This window comes from Gobius niger (assembly GCF_951799975.1).
Source record: "Gobius niger genome assembly, contig: SUPER_10_unloc_3, whole genome shotgun sequence".
Taxonomy (NCBI): domain Eukaryota; kingdom Metazoa; phylum Chordata; class Actinopteri; order Gobiiformes; family Gobiidae; genus Gobius; species Gobius niger.
Genome location: NW_027639330.1, coordinates 93,098 through 112,001, shown reverse-complemented (window position 1 = coordinate 112,001; position 18,904 = coordinate 93,098). Strand labels below are relative to the sequence as shown.

Below are 18,904 nucleotides of genomic sequence, written 5' to 3'. Positions count from 1 at the left end.
CTCAGCTCCATCAACAGCATTTTCAGCTTGAGAAACCAAGCAACAGCTCGCTTCAACTTGATCCAGGAAGAAAAATGAAGCATTAACTTGCCTGTCGCATTGCTGAGTTGTACCTGAACCGCGTGTATTTGAGCCACTCTCTTCACCTCCAGGTCTTCACAAACCAAAACTGTGGGATCTGGATTGGTGGGCCACAGATCAGGTGACTGGAGAATAAAGTTCGGTCCAGACAGCCAATTTTCACTCTGCAGGAAGGCCTCTGTTGTGAGCCCTCTGGAGGCACAATCTGCAGGGTTAGAGATGGATTTCACATACCTCCACTGACACGGTTGTGAGTGCTGCAGAATGGCTGTAACACGGTTCGCCACAAAGGTTTTGAATCTTGACGTTTCACTGTTCAAGTACTTAATGACTGCTGTACTGTCAGACCAAAATATTGAGTCTTTTAGCTCCAACTCCAGCTCCTTTCTCAACAGCGTGTCCATCTTCACTGCCACTGTAGCAGCTGTGAGCTCCAGCCTTGGGATAGTGGGCGTTTTCAGAGGTGCGACTCTGGCTCTGGCCATCAGCAGAGTGGACTGTGCATCACCAGTGTCATTGTGCAGCACCAGGTAGCTTGTCGTGGCATCTTCACTCGCATCAGCAAAATGGTGAAGCTGTGCAGAGACTGGTTTATCAAAGTGCTTAGTTTTGATGCATCTGGCCACTCCAAATCCTTCCAGCAACTTGAGGCCAGAAAGCCACTTTTTCCAACTTTTGATGATGTTATCTGGTAGCTCTTCATCCCAGGAATATTTCAGACGACACAACTCCTGAAGAAGTCTCTTCGCTGGTAAAATGACAGGAGCGAGCAAACCCAGTGGATCAAAAATGGAACTAACCAGGGAAAGCAATCCTCTTCTGGTGTGCGGACGCTCTTTGAGATTGAGTTTGAACTTGAACTGATCCATTTCAGCACACCACTGTATTCCCAGAGCTCTCTCCACTGGTAGGTAATCTTTGTCCAAATCCAAATCTTGAAATCCAGTAGCTCGTTCATTTACTGGTATGGTATTGAGCAGTGTTCGGCTGTTACTGGACCACTTTGTCAGCTTGAAGCCTCCTTTAGCCAGCATTTCCGTCAGAGCAGCAGCAAGTAAAACAGCACTGTCTTCATCCTTGACGGACTTAATACAGTCATCCACGTAAAAGTTCTTGAAGACTGTTTTTGTTGCTTCTTGGCCGAACTCAGCTCCAAAATCAGTTGCACATTTTTGCATTGCAAAAGTAGCTACACTTGGTGATGACGTAGCCCCAAAAATGTGTACCAACATCTTGTGATCCACCAGCTCTTTACTGTAATCGCCATGAGGCCACCAGAGAAATCTGAGGAGGTCTGTATCACCATCACTCACTCGTACTTGATAAAACATGGTCTCCACATCAGCCATCATGGCAACAATCTCCTGACGAAATCTCAAAAGCACTCCAACTAATGAGCTTGTCAGATCTGGTCCTTGCAGTAGTTCTTGATTCAGAGATGTTCCTTGAAAACTGGCTCCAGAATCAAAGACAACACGCAGCTTTTGTTTAACAGGATGTCTGACTCCGTGATGAGGTAAGTACCATTTTCGACCAGCAGATGTTGCATTTTCAGCGTTTGTTATCTCCACTGCATAGCCTTTCTCCAAAATGTTGTCCATAAATGCCACATATTCCTTGTAGTAGCTGTCATCTTTGGAAAATCTTCTCTTTAGATTCAGTGCACGTTGCTCTGCCACTGATCGATTTTTTGGCATTTGCAGAAATTCATTTTTGATTGGGAGACAAACACTGTAATGTCCATTTTTCAGCTCTGCAGATCGAGACACCATGGAAATAAACTGATGGTCATCCTTTGACATCTCAAGCTCCTCAGTTTGTCCAGCATCAGGAAAGTCCTGTTTAAACTGAAGCTGCCACAACTCATCCAACCTGGCAACTGAAATCCTGTTTACAGTCACTTTAGTCCATGCATCATCCTGTTTGGTCTCTCCTCCACCTCGCAGCGGCCCGTTTATTGTCCAGCCTAGTATTGTCCTCACAGCGTATGGTCCGTTATCCACACTTTTTACCACTTGATGTGGTTCCATAGCTTTGGGTACATTTGCTCCGATGAGCAATCCAATGTTGGCTTGGATAACAGGGATTTTCACTTCTTTCAGGTGGGACCAATTATTCACATCTTCTTGGCGAGGGATGTTCTCTTTGCTTACTGGAATCGACTTTTGTGAGTAAACTTCAGACAACTGGATGAAGTGCTCACTATCCAAACTGCTGATTTCCAGTCCGTTCACAATACAAGTGTTCACAACAGATTCTCTTCCCATTGTCCTGAGCAAAATACTTGTGTTATGTCCATTCATATTCAGTTCATTTATCAGTGACTCTGTGGCAAAAGTAGCTGTGCTTCCTGGATCCAGAAATGCATAGGTATTTACTACTTTAGTCCCTTTTACAGCTTTCACACACACCGGCACAATAGAGAGTGTGCGGTCTTCTTTACCGGCCCCTGTGTGACGATGAGTCTCCATAGTCTGTACCAGAGCACTTGACACTGTTTGTTGCTCATGGTTTTCATTTGTAGATTGTGATTCGTTTGGTTTAAAATTCATATGCAGCAAAGTTGGGTGTGGTCCTGAACACTCTTGACAAGTTGCCTTTTCTTTACAACCATTGCCCATATGTCCGTGTTTCAAACAAGCAAAGCATAAACCTCTGCGTCTCAAAAAGTCAATTTTTTCTTTGTGCGACTTGGCTTTGAGCTTCCTACAGACAGCAAGACTGTGATGCTCTCCTTTACAGTAAGCACAAGGTTTAGCATTTGCATCCACAGGTATGTATGACACTTTCTGATTTTGTGATGTATCATCTTTGTTTTCCACCAAGGAAGAAACAACTGCTGTGCTGAAGACTTTCTTGGACTTTGGTGGATCTTGGACCCTTGATTTTGATCTTTGGTGGAAGGGTACAAAGTCACTATTTGTTTCTTTTATGCTTCCATAAAGTGGATGTACCATGTATTTGGCTTGTTTTGTAATAAAATCGACAAAATCCTTAAATTTTACTCTCCGTTTTGTTCTTTCTTGTAAGTCACATGCACATTTCCTCCAAGTTTCTTTAAGTTTGTAAGGAACTTTGCTTACCAGCAACTTGATGTTTGTAGTGTTGTCCAAATCTTCCAGGTAAGTGATATCTGACATGGCATTGGAACATCCAGTGAGAAACAGTGCAAAAGAGTGTAGTGCAGTGCCATCTTCTGACCTAATTGTTGGCCAGTCCATTATTTCTTTCATATAGGCATCTGCAATTTTAAAATCGTCTCCAAAAAACTCTTTTAGCAAAGTCTTTGCCTTAGTATATCCAGCTGTCGGCTCCATATGAATACAGCTTTTTACCAGTTCATGTGGTTGACCACTGGTGTATTGCAAAAGAAACTGCAATCGGTCGCATGCATCACTTGTGCGGCCCTCAATGCTGTGTTCAATAGATCTGATGAAGGTCTGAAATTGAAGTGGGTCACCGCTAAACGTTGAAATTTTTATTTCAGGAAGTAGAGTAGCCTTGTGATTTTTCACCAAATAGTCAGTAACACTGGCCTGTTGATTTATGGCTTTGCACAAGCTGTCAAAGGCTGGCCCGTCAGCTAATTCCAGGTTAAGGGCTGTTGAGGCTCTTGGTGGCATGACTGTTGGCAGTGGTGTCTTGTTTCTAGGATTGGGTGCTGATGAAACATTAGGTGCTGGCCAAACATGCCGAGATGAAAATTGGGATACAGGTGGTAGTTCTCTGTGCATGTTGTTCATTTCTGATCCAGCAGATGGCAGCGGCTGTTGCCTTTCCAATGGTTGCGCCTCTGAATAATCAATGTCCAATACATCTCCATCAGCATCGTTGTTCCCACCACCATCACCATCCTCATTATCACCGCCATCACTGCTAAAGTCAGAACGAGCTTGGACGCACTGTGAGCTGTACTTTTGCAACACCTCCATTTTAGCCTCCGACTCAGCCAATGCGGTTTGAATGTCATGCATTTCTTTCTTTGCTTTAATTTCCGCCTCAAGTCGTTTTTGATGCGTCTCAAACTCCACGGCTCTCAGCTTTTCTTGTGCCATTATTTCAGCTTGTTCTTTTTCGATAGCCAGCTTTTCCTGTAGCGCAGCAGCTTTAACTTGTAATGACGCGCGTTCCAGCTCTGCCTTTATCCTGATCGATGATGTTGAACTACGGCTTCCATGAGATGAGCCCGAACGCCGACTTTGCGCTCCGCTCCTTGTTGACTTATTGTCCACTTGGTCAGCGCGTAAAGATCTGACCTCGACCATGGGCGCTGGTGCAGGTGCCTTTGCGCCAAGCACACCCACCGCTGCGTGCTCAGTTTGTGCCGTAGGTTTCAAAACATTCTTCATCCAGTTCTCACATTTCCAAAAGTAGTCATTTATGTGCTTGTTTTTAGGTTCAAACCACGTATTTTGATCCTCCACATAATCCTCTTCGGACATATAGTTCATAAGCCCCGCATTTATTTCACAGAACTCTTGATGCAAACTGTGATAATCCACACGTACTTTGTTTTTTACAACATCTGCATTTTCATCCGTTTTCATTAATTCATCAAGGTGATTAATCATTCTTGATATTTGAGACAACTTTTGTTTGCGTGCATTTAGGTACCTTGTTTTGTAGTCCTCCATAGCCCGCTCGGTCAACTTTATTGTCCGTTTTTCTCCAATTTGCTCCAGATCTTCCGACATTTTGATCGTTCTTTTTCCACAATAATAATCCACAAATTAGGAAGGAACGAATAATCCACAGAAATGTCCAGAATATCCACGAAAACGGCTTTTATCCAAGGTATTCACTCGTGCGTAATAGCCGCGCCACGGCGTGGTCCAGGTTAGCAGCAGCAAACAAAGAGAGGCTAGTGCTTCGGCGTTTTCGTCTTCAATCACCGTTTTGGCACAAAAGTTCATGATCCACTTGTACTCATCTGATTGTCGGGTATTTCCACTGTCCCGTAGTCCATTTGGAGCTAGTTTTTAGACTAAATGTAGGTTCTAAAATTATATGAAGCCAGCTTGACTCGCTGCGCCCTTAGCATGTCGTAAAGTAATCCAAACACCGTCAATAATAAAATCCATGGAGTCAAGAAGTGCAGTTAAAAACTCTTTAGTGAGAAAAAACATACATTACATGACAGACTGACAGGGGATTACAAAAAAGGGGTAGCAGTGGTCTAAAAACTGTTTGGCTCCATTCTGTGCCATCCCCACCAATGCGACACTGTGCGGCGTCATGATATAGCGACACCTATAGCCTGACCAAACAAAATATGACAAAAAACCAATTACCAAATACCAAAATAAAGAAAAGTAAATAAACCAAAAGTTAACCATAAAGTTACCAAACAAAAATAATTATGTCTTAAACTGATTGAAACTATTTACAGAACAAAACATAATTTAGGCTCCTACAGTCACATTTTTGTCATTTTTTTGTCACATTTTTGTCATTTTTTGTCACATTTTTGTCATTTTTTGTCATTTTTTTGTCACATTTTTGTCGTTTTTTTGTCATTTTTTTGTCACATTTTTGTATTTTTTTTGGTGATTTTTTTGTCATTTTTTGTCACATTTTTGTCATTTTTTTGTCATTTTTTGTCATTTTTTCGTCACTTTTTTGTCATTTTTTCGTCATTTTTTTGTCACATTTTTGTCATTTTTTCGTCATTTTTTTGTCACATTTTTTGTCATTTTTTTGTCATTTTTTTGTCATTTTTTTGTCACATTTTTGTCGTTTTTTTGTCATTTTTTTGTCATTTTTTTGTCACATTTTTGTCGTTTTTTTGTCATTTTTTTGTCATTTTTTGTCACATTTTTGTCATTTTTTGTCACATTTTTGTCATTTTTTGTCATTTTTTCGTCATTTTTTCGTCATTTTTTGTCATTTTTTTGGTCATTTTTTCGTCATTTTTTTGTAATTTTTTTGTCACATTTTTGTCACATTTCCATCATTTCGTCTCAGTTCTGTCTCTATTTTCTCACCTTTTCCCCAGAAGCTTTTGGATTGGGGTAAAGCCAAACTGGAGAAAATGCTCACGGTTCAGGTGGGGGTTAAGGGGTTTAACAGATCATGACTCGACTCGAGGGAAGAAAAGTTTATTTCTAAAACTCTCACAGATAAAATCACAAAGTGCAACAATATAACAAGGTACAAACATCCCTCTCCCCCACCACTAAAACATGTACAATAGGCCCGTCTGAACCAGGACTGTTTCATCAGGAACGACGTCAAAGAGAAACAGAGAGAAACACAGAGCTGTAGGTTCTACTCTGTCACAGTGATGTTCCTCGGTAAGATCTTCAGAGGAACGTCCTCAGATGATTTTTGTCATTTTTCATCAAATTTTTATCAAATTTTTGTCATTTTTCTGTTCATTTTTTGGTAATTTTTTTTTCACATTTTTGTCATTTTTTTGGTCATTTTTTCGTCATTTTTTTGTCATTTTTTTCACATTTTTGTCATTTTTTGTCACATTTTTCGTCATTTTTTTGTCACATTTCACATTTTTGTCATTTTTTTGGTCATTTTTTCGTCATTTTTTTGTCATTTTTTGTCACATTTTTGTCATTTTTTTGTCACATTTTTGTCATTTTTTGTCACATTTTTGTCATTTTTTGTCACATTTTTGTCATTTTTTGTCCTTTTTTTGTCACATTTTTGTCATTTTTTTGTCATTTTTTTGTCACATTTTTGTCATATTTTGTCACATTTTTGTTTGTTTTTTGGTCATTTTTTCGTCATTTTTTTGTCATTTTTTGTCATTTTTTTGTCATTTTTTTGTCACATTTTTGTCATATTTTGTCACATTTTTGTCATTTTTTTGTCATTTTTTTGTCATTTTTTTGTCATTTTTTTGGTCATTTTTTCGTCATTTTTTCGTCATTTTTTGTCATTTTTTTGTCATTTTTTTGTCACTTTTTTGGTCATTTTTTCGTCATTTTTTCGTCATTTTTTGTCACATTTTTGTCATTTTTTTGTCATTTTTTTGTAATTTTTTTGTAATTTTTTTGTCACATTCATGTAATTTTTTTGTCATTTTTTTGTCACATTTTTGTAATTTTTTTGTCATTTTTTTGTCACATTCATGTAATTTTTTTTGTCACATTTTATCAATTTTTTGTAATTTTTATATCAATTTTTTATCATTTTTTTAATCATTTTTTTGTCACATTTTGTAATTTTTTGTAATTTTTTGAATCAATTTTGAATCAATTTTTTTCACATTTTTGTCATTTTTTTTTAATCAAAGTTTTCTCGCTTTTTCGTCACATTTCCATCCTTGTTTTCATCTCAGTTTTGTCGCTATTTTCTCACCTTTTTTCCAGAAGCTTTTGGATTGGGGTAAAGCCAAACTGGAGAAAATGTGCTCGGTTCAGGTGGGAGTTAAGGGGTTAACTTTTCCCAGTCATTCTCACTGCCAAGCCCTGACGGTGTGGATGCAGTTCACCTTTCGGCCACCAGCGTCACATTGGGGGCGCTGTTTCGCTCCTCCGCAAACTTCAAGAAACACTGTTGTTTATCACAGAGCAGCCACTTTAACCGGTTTTCTAACTTTTATTACAAAGGTACGAGTTCAAAATGGATTTATGACAGACTTCATGTTGAACTGACACTTTCAAAATCATCTTTTATGGCATTTTATTTGGAAAGTGGACAGTTTTTTTCATCTGGCCAATTCAAATGACGTGAAGATCAAATTTTTCAGATTAAATTTACAGAATATAAATGGAAGTTAACCTTATCCATCTCTCCCTACATGCCACTGTTGCTGACTAAAAATAAATAATAATAATACATAATAAAAATAATGAATAAATTAAAAAAAGAATAATAATCTAATGGCCTAAATCTGGAGTGAAATCAAACTAAACCTACACTTTTTGTCATCAGACTAAATAGTAAAATAAATCTCGGTGTCATAATTAAACTAAACGAAAGCTCGGCGTCTAAACAACTTCTTTTTTCCAGAAGCTTTTGGATTGGGGTAAAGCCAAACTGGAGAAAATGCTCTCGGTTCAGGCGGGGGTTAAGGGGTTGAACAGATCATGACTCGACTCGAGCGAAGAAAAGTTTATTTCTAAAACTCTCACAGATAAAATCACAAAGTGCAACAATATAACAAGGTACAAACATCCCTCTCCCCGACCACTAAAACATGTACAATAGGCCCGTCTGAACCAGGACTGTTTCATCAGGAACGACGTCAAAGAGAAACAGAGAGAAACACAGAGCTGTAGGTTCTACTCTGTCACAGTGATGTTCCTCGGTAAGATCTTCAGAGGAACATCTTCAGATGATTTTTGTCATTTTTCATCAAATTTTTATCAAATTTTTGTCATTTTTTTGTTCATTTTTGGTTCATTTTTTTGTCACATTTTTGTCATTTTTTGTCACATTTTTGTCATTTTTTTGTCATTTTTTTGTCACATTTTTGTCATTTTTTCGTCATTTTTTTGTCACATTTTTGTCATTTTTTCGTCATTTTTTTGTCATTTTTTTGTCATTTTTTTGTCACATTTTTGTCATATTTTGTCACATTTTTGTCATTTTTTCGTCATTTTTTTGTCACATTTTTGTCATTTTTTGTGTCATTTTTTGTGTCATTTTTTCGTCATTTTTTTGTCACATTTTTGTCATTTTTTCGTCATTTTTTTGTCACATTTTTGTCATTTTTTCGTCATTTTTTTGTCATTTTTTTGTCATTTTTTTGTCACATTTTTGTCATATTTTGTCACATTTTTGTCATTTTTTCGTCATTTTTTTGTCACATTTTTGTCATTTTTTGTGTCATTTTTTGTGTCATTTTTTCGTCATTTTTTTGTCATTTTTTTGTCACATTTTTGTGTCATTTTTTTGTCATTTTTTCGTCATTTTTTTTGTCATTTTTTTGTCATTTTTTTGTCACATTTTTTGTCATTTTTTTGGTCATTTTTTGTCATTTTTTCGTCATTTTTTGTAATTTTTTTGTCACATTTTTGTCATTTTTTTGTCATTTTTTGTCACATTTTTGTCATTTTTTTGTCATTTTTTTGTCATTTTTTTGTCATTTTTTTGTCATTTTTTTGTCATTTTTTTGTCACATTTTCGTCATTTTTTTGTCACATTTTTTGTCATTTTTTCGTCATTTTTTCGTCATTTTTTTGTCACATTTTTGTCATTTTTTTGTCATTTTTTGTCACATTTTTGTCATTTTTTTGTCATTTTTTTGTCATTTTTTGTAATTTTTTTGTCACATTTTTTTCATTTTTTTGTAATTTTTTTGTCATTTTTTTTGTCATTTTTTGTGTCATTTTTTGTCATTTTTTGTCATTTTTTGTCATTTTTTTGTCATTTTTTTTGTCATTTTTTGTGTCATTTTTTCGTCATTTTTTGTCATTTTTTGTCATTTTTTTGTCATTTTTTTTGTCATTTTTTGTGTCATTTTTTCGTCATTTTTTGTCATTTTTTTGTCATTTTTTTGTCATTTTTTTGTCATTTTTTTGTCATTTTTTTGTCATTTTTTTGTCACATTTTCGTCATTTTTTTGTCACATTTTTTGTCATTTTTTTGTCATTTTTTGTCATTTTTTTGTCACATTTTTGTCATTTTTTTGTCATTTTTTGTCACATTTTTGTCATTTTTTTGTCATTTTTTTGTCATTTTTTGTCATTTTTTTGTCACATTTTTTTCATTTTTTTGTAATTTTTTTGTCATTTTTTTTGTCATTTTTTGTGTCATTTTTTCGTCATTTTTTGTCATTTTTTGTCATTTTTTGTCATTTTTTTGTCATTTTTTTTGTCATTTTTTGTTTCATTTTTTCGTCATTTTTTGTCATTTTTTGTCATTTTTTTGTCATTTTTTTTGTCATTTTTTGTGTCATTTTTTCGTCATTTTTTGTCATTTTTTGTCATTTTTTTGTCATTTTTTTTGTCATTTTTTGTTTCATTTTTTCGTCATTTTTTGTCATTTTTTGTCATTTTTTTGTCATTTTTTGTCATTTTTTTGTCATTTTTTTGGTCATTTTTTTGTAATTTTTTTGTCACATTTTTGTCACATTTCCATCCTTGTTTTCGTCTCAGTTTTGTTGCTATTTTCACACCTTTTTTCCAGAAGCTTTTGGATTGGGGTAAAGCCAAACTGGAGAAAATGCTCACGGTTCAGGTGGGGGTTAAGGGGTTTAACAGATCATGACTCGACTCGAGGGAAGAAAAGTTTATTTCTAAAACTCTCACAGATAAAATCACAAAGTGCAACAATATAACAAGGTACAAACATCCCTCTCCCCGACCACTAAAACATGTACAATAGGCCCGTCTGAACCAGGACTGTTTCATCAGGAACGACGTCAAAGAGAAACAGACAGAAACACAGAGCTGTAGGTTCTACTCTGTCACAGTGATGTTCCTCGGTAAGATCTTCAGAGGAACATCTTCATCTGTGAGTAAATATGGAGTCAGTCCCTCAGAGATGAACCCTGTGACTGTGAGGAGGTCTGTGTTTGTGTCGGGGTCAGTGAAGGTCAGTGTTTTTGAGCCAAAGTCCAGCTTCACTCGGACTCTCTGCAGCTTCTTCTTCACTGACAGACGTTCACCTAAGTCTGAGAGAGAAAAGGCTAAGTAATAACCATTAAAGAACTCTATGAACCACTTTCTCTCCTCAGTGACGTTTCTTCCTTGAACAAACTCTTTCACACCCACAGTCCAGCGCTCATTCTCCCCGACCTCCACGTCCCAGCTGTGAGTCCCTGAGACAAACCTCTCAGATCCAAGTACCTCGTTATATTCTATTCTCTCTGGATTCTGTGGGACCTCCTGTTCTTCTCCTCCTCTCACTGAGCTCAGATCTTCAGACAGGATCATACGAGGTCCTGCAGTGTTTGGATCCAGAATCACAGGGTAGAACTGCACCAGGCTCTTCATGTTCCTCCAGATGTTGAAGCCCAGGTTGCCCAGATGTTTGGCCTGGTCTATCAGAGCTCCTGGTCCCATGTCCTCCACCAGGGGGCGCTGCTGCAGCCTCTTTGCTGCAGTCTTGTACTGGAGCAGGAAGGAGGCGTCTGCTGCTCTCAGCAGCTCCTCTGTCTCTGAGACGCTCTGGGACACGGCCTCCATGTCTCTGCTCACGGCCGCCATCATGTCCTTCATCCTCTGAGTCTTCTGCTCCTCTTCCTCCCTCAGAGCCTTCATCCTGGACTCTTCCTCCTCCCTCAGGAACTGGTGCAGCTTCTCAAACTGAGCTCTGATCTGTGTCTGAGCGCGTCGGGCCTGGGCCGTGATATGAGCCTCTGAAGACTCCAACTGTGCTCTGCTCCGAGCCAGGACCTGAGGAGAAACATCAGAGAGAGTTAGAAAGAACCAGGACCTGAGGAGAAACATCAGAGAGAGTTAGAAAGAACCAGGACCTGAGGAGAAACATCAGAGAGAGTTAGAAAGAACCAGGACCTGAGGAGAAACATCAGAGAGAGTTAGAAAGAACCAGGACCTGAGGAGAAACATCAGAGAGAGTTAGAAAGAACCAGGACCTGAGGAGAAACATCAGAGAGAGTTAGAAAGAACCAGGACCTGAGGAGAAACATCAGAGAGAGTTAGAAAGAACCAGGACCTGAGGAGAAACATCAGAGAGAGTTAGAAAGAACCAGGACCTGAGGAGAAACATCAGAGAGAGTTAGAAAGAACCAGGACCTGAGGAGAAACATCAGAGAGAGTTAGAAAGAACCAGGACCTGAGGAGAAACATCAGAGAGAGTTAGAAAGAACCAGGACCTGAGGAGAAACATCAGAGAGAGTGTAGCGTGTGAGGGTGACCTATGCCCTTTCCGCCATGGTTACTGCATACCAGAGATGAGCAAAACCCCCAGGCCATTTTATGGCTTTGGAATGTCTTCACTTCCTGTCTTGTGAAGGGCTGATCAGATCGAACACAGTTCAGGACAAGAAGACTGTGATGATCTTCTCCTTTAACCTTCACAACCAGAGACGAGAACTCTTTATTGACCTTCGAATTGGACTAAAGACTGAATCTCAAACGTCCGATTTGAGTAATAATCCAATTCTTTAATTCATGGACAGTGAGAATGAACTCGACCGATCTGTTCTAATGATGAATTCTTCCCCAGGTCAACAAAGATGCAAAGTACAAACATACTGTCCAAATGTCGGTAATGCATTTGGAAAGTTTGTGAAGTTTGTTAATGTTATTACAATAGAAATGTATTTCCTGAATTCTCTCCTAAGAATAAGCCTCCTCCCACTGTGACTTGGGTCCCGGTCAGATCAAGTTACGGACTGAATCGATTGGTCGAGTCCCACAGAGACAAAGGGGCCGCCCCCGGTATAAAGGATGGGTACAAGGAGAGAGACCCAGTAATAAAAACAAAAGGCTTCTTGTGTGAGTTGGACAGAAGAAGGAGAGACGGCAGGATAAGCACATGGTACATCCCCCGCTGAACTCTGACCTCTCTTTGTCTCAGATGGACCAAAAGAATCTTTAAGTTTGAGCCCGTCATTGGACGTGATTTTGTAACTACCAGTTACTTCTTTTAAGAACATTTGCATTTTTCCTACAAGACAACAACATTTTTGATCGCTGAGCTTTCAGCGCAACCATATAAGGGCGACACGGTTAGCGCTCACGCCTCACAGCTAGAAGGTCCCGGGTTCGATTCCCACCTGGACCGGGCCTTTCTGTGTGGAGTTTGCATGTTCTCCCCGTTTCTGCGTAGGTTTCCTCCGGGTACTCAGGTTTCCCCTACCACTAAAAACATGTACAATAGATTCCCCTCTAGGGCCAGGACTCCCCTGAAAAAGAGATTCTTAATCTCAGTGGGACTATCCTGGTTAAATAAAGGTCAATAAATAAATAAATATTGAGTCTAGCATGTCAAGCTAAACCCCCAAGGCCCAGAGGAGCCGGAGAGAGACTCCACCGCCCCCCCCCCCCCCCCCCCCCCCGCCTCGCCCCCCCCCCCCGCCCGCCTCATCAGCTTGAAAATCACCACCCGAGAGACCACGACCACAGGCCGTCGAACACCAGGACTTTGGGACGCCGGACCACAGTTGGCGTGGAAAACCTTTCTCTCACGGTCGTAAGCGCATCTCACAGACCTGGCTCAATAAGACTCACATAACGTGTACACAAACCACCTTACTGACTTTCAGATACAATTTTAGAACATTTGATCTGATTATTCATCCTGTTAGCCTTCTAGGTTATTCTGTTTGTACTTTAATATTTAATGCCGTCTGTTAATTGATTCTGATCATTAAACCTCCATAAACCACAGTTTGTTTGGTAATGTCTGTGTTTATTATTCCAGACTAAGGGTCCATGTGTACGTTAAAGACCTCACTTCCTTCAGATAAATCTGTAGTTTAGCCTCCTATTCTTACTTTGATTTTGTTTGCTTTTCGAACTGGTGCCCCGTTAAATTTTAAGGCTAATCTACAACCTATTAATTAATTAATAAACAAATTAATTGATTAATAAACCCTCATACCCTACAAGAGATAGAAAGAACCAGGACCTGAGGAGAAACATCAGAGAGAGAGAGAGCTCTGTGGACACATTTCACTGACTGGAGCAGCAGGTGTGAGGTCTCTTACCCTCAGGTTCTCCTGTAGAGGTTTGAGGTCTCTCCACAGCTGCTCTCTCAGCTCCGGAGCCGCCTCCTCGATGGGTGTGAAGCTGTGGTCTTTGTGAGTCCTGGAGTCTCTGCAGACCAGGCAGATCAGGTCCTGATGGTCCTCACAGAAGAGCCGCAGCTTCTCAGAGTGAAGACTGCACTCAGGCTGTGCTGGAGATGTTTGTCTTCTCTCCTCTGTGAACGTCTCCACCAGGTTCTTCAGAGCCAGACTCAGTGGAGGATTCTCCCTTGAGGACCTTCTGGTACAGACTGGACAGGTCTTCAGGGGTTTGTCCTTCCACCAGTTCTCCAAACAGACCTTACAGAAGCTGTGGCTGCAGCTCAGAACCACAGGATCTCTGAAGAGCTCACAGCAGATGGGACAGCTCAGGTCCTGCTCACGTCTGGACGCCATGATGATCCACCTGAAGCCACAGAGAGAAGATAAGATGGTGATGCTCATGGATGTTTATCACTCACAGACTGTAGTGACTCAGAGGAAACACTGGAGAAGGTTTCAGGAAAGAGAACAGTCAGTCCCTGATTTGCACAAAACTAATTTCCTTTGCAAATGAGGCCCATGTTCCCTTTGGTTGGTCTAGGCCAGGGCGATTTGGCCCGGGGCGGACTGGCCATAGGTCCATTCTGGAGGAGCACAGAAGGGCTGCTGGCTTGAGGGCCATCAGCCTGTAAGGGGGCGCTGCTACCCGGCCTTGCAATTGCACAGAGTGACGGGGCGCCAGTAGTCACCTCGTCACTCTCTGTCCCTGCGCGCCTCTTCCTCTCCCCTCTCCTGGGAGAGTGCTGGCGCTGGGAGCGCTCGGGCGCGCTCTCGCTCCAAGACTGGTTCCCGCAGCCCTCACATGCATCCCGCGGTCATGCGTCATACAAACTGTCCCTCCGTAACACTGGTTTTCCCGGCTGTAGCGCACGAGGGTGCACACTCGTTGCCTACATGCCACACCACTTTCTCACCTGCTCCTGCTGTCCCGTCAGTCGGTCGCCTCGAGTAGTGTGGCCAAACAGAGGCACTTCCTGGGCCGCGTCATGTAGCCCGTGGTGGCGCGCTGGGGCCAACCACGTGACCCGGGCTAATCCATTTCGTCCGTTTGTAATGGTTTTGTGATTTCTTGTGTTTGTATGTGAGTTTCTGTTGGCCTTTGTAAAGAATGTTATTTTCATTAGAGTGGTGTGAATATTTTGTATTATTTTCTTTGTTTTTGTGTCTCCCTGTGTAATTGTTTAATAACCCCCTTCAATTAGTGTTGGTCTGCCCGGAGGAGGGGCTGGGGGGTATTAAAGGGGAGCATTTGGGCTCTGTTGGTTGTTGGAGTCTGGAGAGGGCTGTGGTCTGAGGCCTTGAATTTGTAAGATTTTGGTTTCTTTTTGTAAATACTTTTTTTTCCTTGCTGCACTAAAAATAAAAAGGTGGATCTAAAGTTTCGGCCTTTGCCATCATTTTTCCTGTGGGAGTACGACCCCGTGGTGGCCTCGAAGAGATTCTGGCAAACCGTCCGGCGCCTCAGGAGGGGGAAGCGGTGCTTCACCAACACTGTGTACAGTGCGGGTGGGGGGCTGCTGACCTCGACTGGGGATGTCGTCGGGCGGTGGAAGGAGGACTTCGAGGACCTCCTCAATCCCGTCGTCACGTCTTCCAATGAGGAAGCAGAGGCTGGGGACTCGGAGGTGGGCTCGCCCATCACCGGGGCTGAAGTCACCGAGGTGGTGAGGCTCCGGGGGGCTCGTGGGAGTTCGCCCAACCAGTCCACATGTGTTTTGTGGATCTGGAGAAAGCGTGCTCCGGGAGTATGAGGTCCGGGGCCCTCGTGGTGCCCTATGGGGGGTGCTCTGGGAGTATGGGGTCCGGGGCCCTCGTGGTGCCCTGTGGGGGGTGCTCCGGGAGTATGGGGTCCGGGGCCCTCTGCTAAGGGCTGTCCGTTCCCTGTATGAGCAGCAGGAGCTTGGTTCATTGCCGGCAGTAAGTCAGACCTGTTCCCGGTGCGTGTTGGTCTCCTCAGGGGCCGGAGGGCGTCCGGTTTGGGAGCCTCAGAGTCTCATCTCTGCTGTTTGCGGACGATGTTGTTCTGTTGGACCTTCAGCTGCTCTGGTTTGCAGCCGAGTGTGGAGCGGCCGGGATGAGGATCAGCACCTCCAAATCTGAGGCCATGGTTCTCCTTCCCCTCTCCAGGTCGGTGGGGAGTCCTTACCTCAAGTGGAGGAGTTCAAGTATCTCGGGGTCTTGTTCACGAGTGAGGGACGGATGGAGCGTGAGATGGACAGACGGATCGGTGCGGCGTCAGCAGTGATGCGGTCGCTGTATCGGTCTGTCGTGGTGAAGAGGGAGCTGAGTCGAGGCAAAGCTCTCGATTTACAGATCGATCTACGTTCCCACCCTCACCTAGGGTGGGAACGTAATTGGAGCAGGGGCAGAAAACGGAAAGGACGGACTATTACACCGAGTGGACATTCAAAGTGACGGGACCTTTTCTTCATACAAGACCAACGAGGCTTCAGGCTGGACCAGGACGCTGAAGGTGAGAGTGGGCGAGGCTCCAGCAATAATATAAATGTTTGTAGACTGGAGACACATTGATGGGGGGTCTTAGTATTTTGGAAAGTAAACAAACATAGGCCTACAGTAGTTAATACCATAAATACAGTTATTCATTTATTTTGCATCACATTGCTAAAATATTAACTAATAACTAGTGTATTTTATACAGATTTTCGGGCATCGTGATCGCATCATCTAAACAGCGCATTGTTTTTATTTTCCCGCGGGTGCACTTAAAATACATCAGATATGATTTTTAAATTTTCCTAGGGGGGGGGGTCTCCCTCCTTAAGTCCCAGGCCACTGCTTACCAAACTCAAAATGTCACCACACGCCACTGGTGTTTACACTAACTTGGGCCGGGCTGCTCAGAGTCCAGGGCCGTTTTCTAGTCCCAGTCCGCCCCTGAATATGGCCAAAAATGTATATCACGGTACATATATTTAATGATATAATTTACACCTGACAAAATACTTCAAACTCAAAGCCTTTAGCCGATGGGGAAAATTCATTTACAGCTGTTGTGTTTCCTTTAAGGCAGTTTATTCTTTAACAAATATTTCATCAGTCATTTCATACGTTTAAAATGGTCTAAAAATGCTACAATAATGGAAGTAATCATGTAAATGTACGTTAGTTGTCCACTAGAGCAGTGGTTCTCAACCTGGGGGTCGGGACCCCCATAGGGGTCGCGAGACAAATTTGGGGGGTCGCCAGATCATTCAGATAAAATATACATATTTTCGTTAGTGTATAATCTAATGTTTTATTGTAGCATGTGTTATTGTACCAGAGGGCCATTATTTGTTCATAGTTTCAGGAATTTTATTTCAGACATTTTTTTTTTTTTTTACTTTTTGTTTATTGACAAGTCAGAACAACAAAGGTCTTTGATCCCCCCCCCCCAAAAAAAAAAAACATTAACCCCCCCGAAAATAAATAAATAAATAAAATTAAATGAAATTAAAAGACATGAAACAAATAAAAAATAATAATAAAAAATAAAAAAAATAAAATGCGGTCCTATAAACAACATTATGAGAACTTATCTCCACTATTTAACAATAGCCCGGGTGGGGGGTCACGAACCCCTTTACCTGTTATAATGGGGGTCGCGGCTCCAAAAGGTTGAGAACCCCTGCACTAGAGGGCGCTCACGCCTAGTTCTTGTTCGCTTACCCTGAAGTCAACAGACTTTTTCGTCCCGTGCGCACATGTTTAATTATCATATTTTCTGTGTTTATTTTGTAGTTTTCACGGTGCGTTATGTTGATGCAGCCAACAGTAAAAAACTGCTGCACCCGTTCGAAACTCTCCGTTTCATTCATTCCTGGGGCCGCTACAGTGAGAACTCGATCGCTAATGAGCGACAAGTCGACGCAGAGAGTGAGAAGACCCATCCAGCCGGTGTCCATGCCATGTCGGATCCCCTGTGTGGCCAGTGGATCTGCCAGCCAAAAGTCTACGCCAGCCGCCATTTGAGTTCTCGGTTTGCTTACATTGGAAAGCTTGGTGTAATGCTAAGCAAAGACTGTTGCTAATCACAAGTTAGCTTACCTGAAGTTATTATTGAGTCAATGCAATCTCTTAAACTGTATGGATCTGTTTACCATCACCTTCTGAGTAGGAAGCCTCGTAGTGCATCAGCAGTATTCAAGCTTGTAACGTTTTGTCATAAGTATGATTGCTTTACTCAGTTTTGAAAAGGTGTAAATGTCTGAGCTGAGCGTTGTGTCCAAAGTCTTAAAGTTAAAGCACAAACTTGTGGAAAGGTGAACCCAGATGTCACAGGGTGATACATTTGCACGCAGCATTTTGCACATTTGATTTGATTTGTGTGCGTGCTTTTATTTTGAAGTGTTTTTATCGTGGTGCGTTGCTGTGCTTTCTATTTCCTGTTTTTAATCACCTGGACCCTCACACCTGTGGCAGGCTGTTTTAACCTAGTTTTTATCCAATGAGCGTGGCGGCTGGTGGCGGACCATGGGCTTTTATTGGACACTGAACCATTTGAAGCAGAGGAGCGGGTAACGAGGAGGAAGCACAGGCTGGCTTAGGCGAGGACGGAGATGGCAGAAGGAAGGGTATGGCAGTCCATTCATGGTTCAAAGAGCCTTCAGAAGGAAGCTTGTGAATTGGCCCAAAATAATAATAATAATAATAATGCATCGGTTTTATGTAGTGCTTTTCTGGACACTCAAAGACGCTTTACATTGCACTATTCATTCACTCCATACCCGGTGGTGGTAAGCTACTATTGTAGCCACAGCTGCCCTGGGGTAGACTGACGGAAGCGAGGCAACCAGTCTGCGCCATCGGCCCCTCCGACCACCACCAACCACTCACTCACTACATTCGCTAAGCTTCCTGGTGTTACTAAACGGTCTCCCATCCAAGTACCGACCAGGCCCTTCCTGCTGAGCTTCCAAGGTCTGACGGGATTGGGCAGAGCAAAGGCGGTTTGACCACCGAAAATAAATGCCAATGACCCTCTAGCACTGAGAGAGTTTGCAGATTTCCTACAAAGTTGTGCTGAGGCTATTCCTCAAGTCAAGGGTCTAGAGATTCACAAATCACAAGCTACTCAAGAAACTACCCGATTGGATAACACAAAGATGGAGTCGTATTGTTGTGGATGAGATGGACAAAAGTCAAGAATATCCCGGC

The 18,904-nt window shown here is 41.6% G+C and overlaps 1 protein-coding gene across 1 annotated transcript; it reads right to left on the bottom strand.

Annotated features, from left to right (window-relative positions):
- Positions 1–10,426: 10,426 nt before the first annotated feature.
- Positions 10,427–14,098, bottom strand: LOC306969799 (nuclear factor 7, ovary-like; the record flags this gene model as incomplete). The annotated part of the gene is made up of 2 exons (XM_079583028.1): positions 10,427–11,384; positions 13,664–14,098. The coding sequence occupies 2 exons, from the start codon at positions 14,096–14,098 to the stop codon at positions 10,446–10,448; spliced, it is 1,374 nt and encodes a 457-aa protein (XP_079439154.1). The 3' UTR covers positions 10,427–10,445.
- Between the last annotated feature and the right edge of the window lie 4,806 nt (positions 14,099–18,904).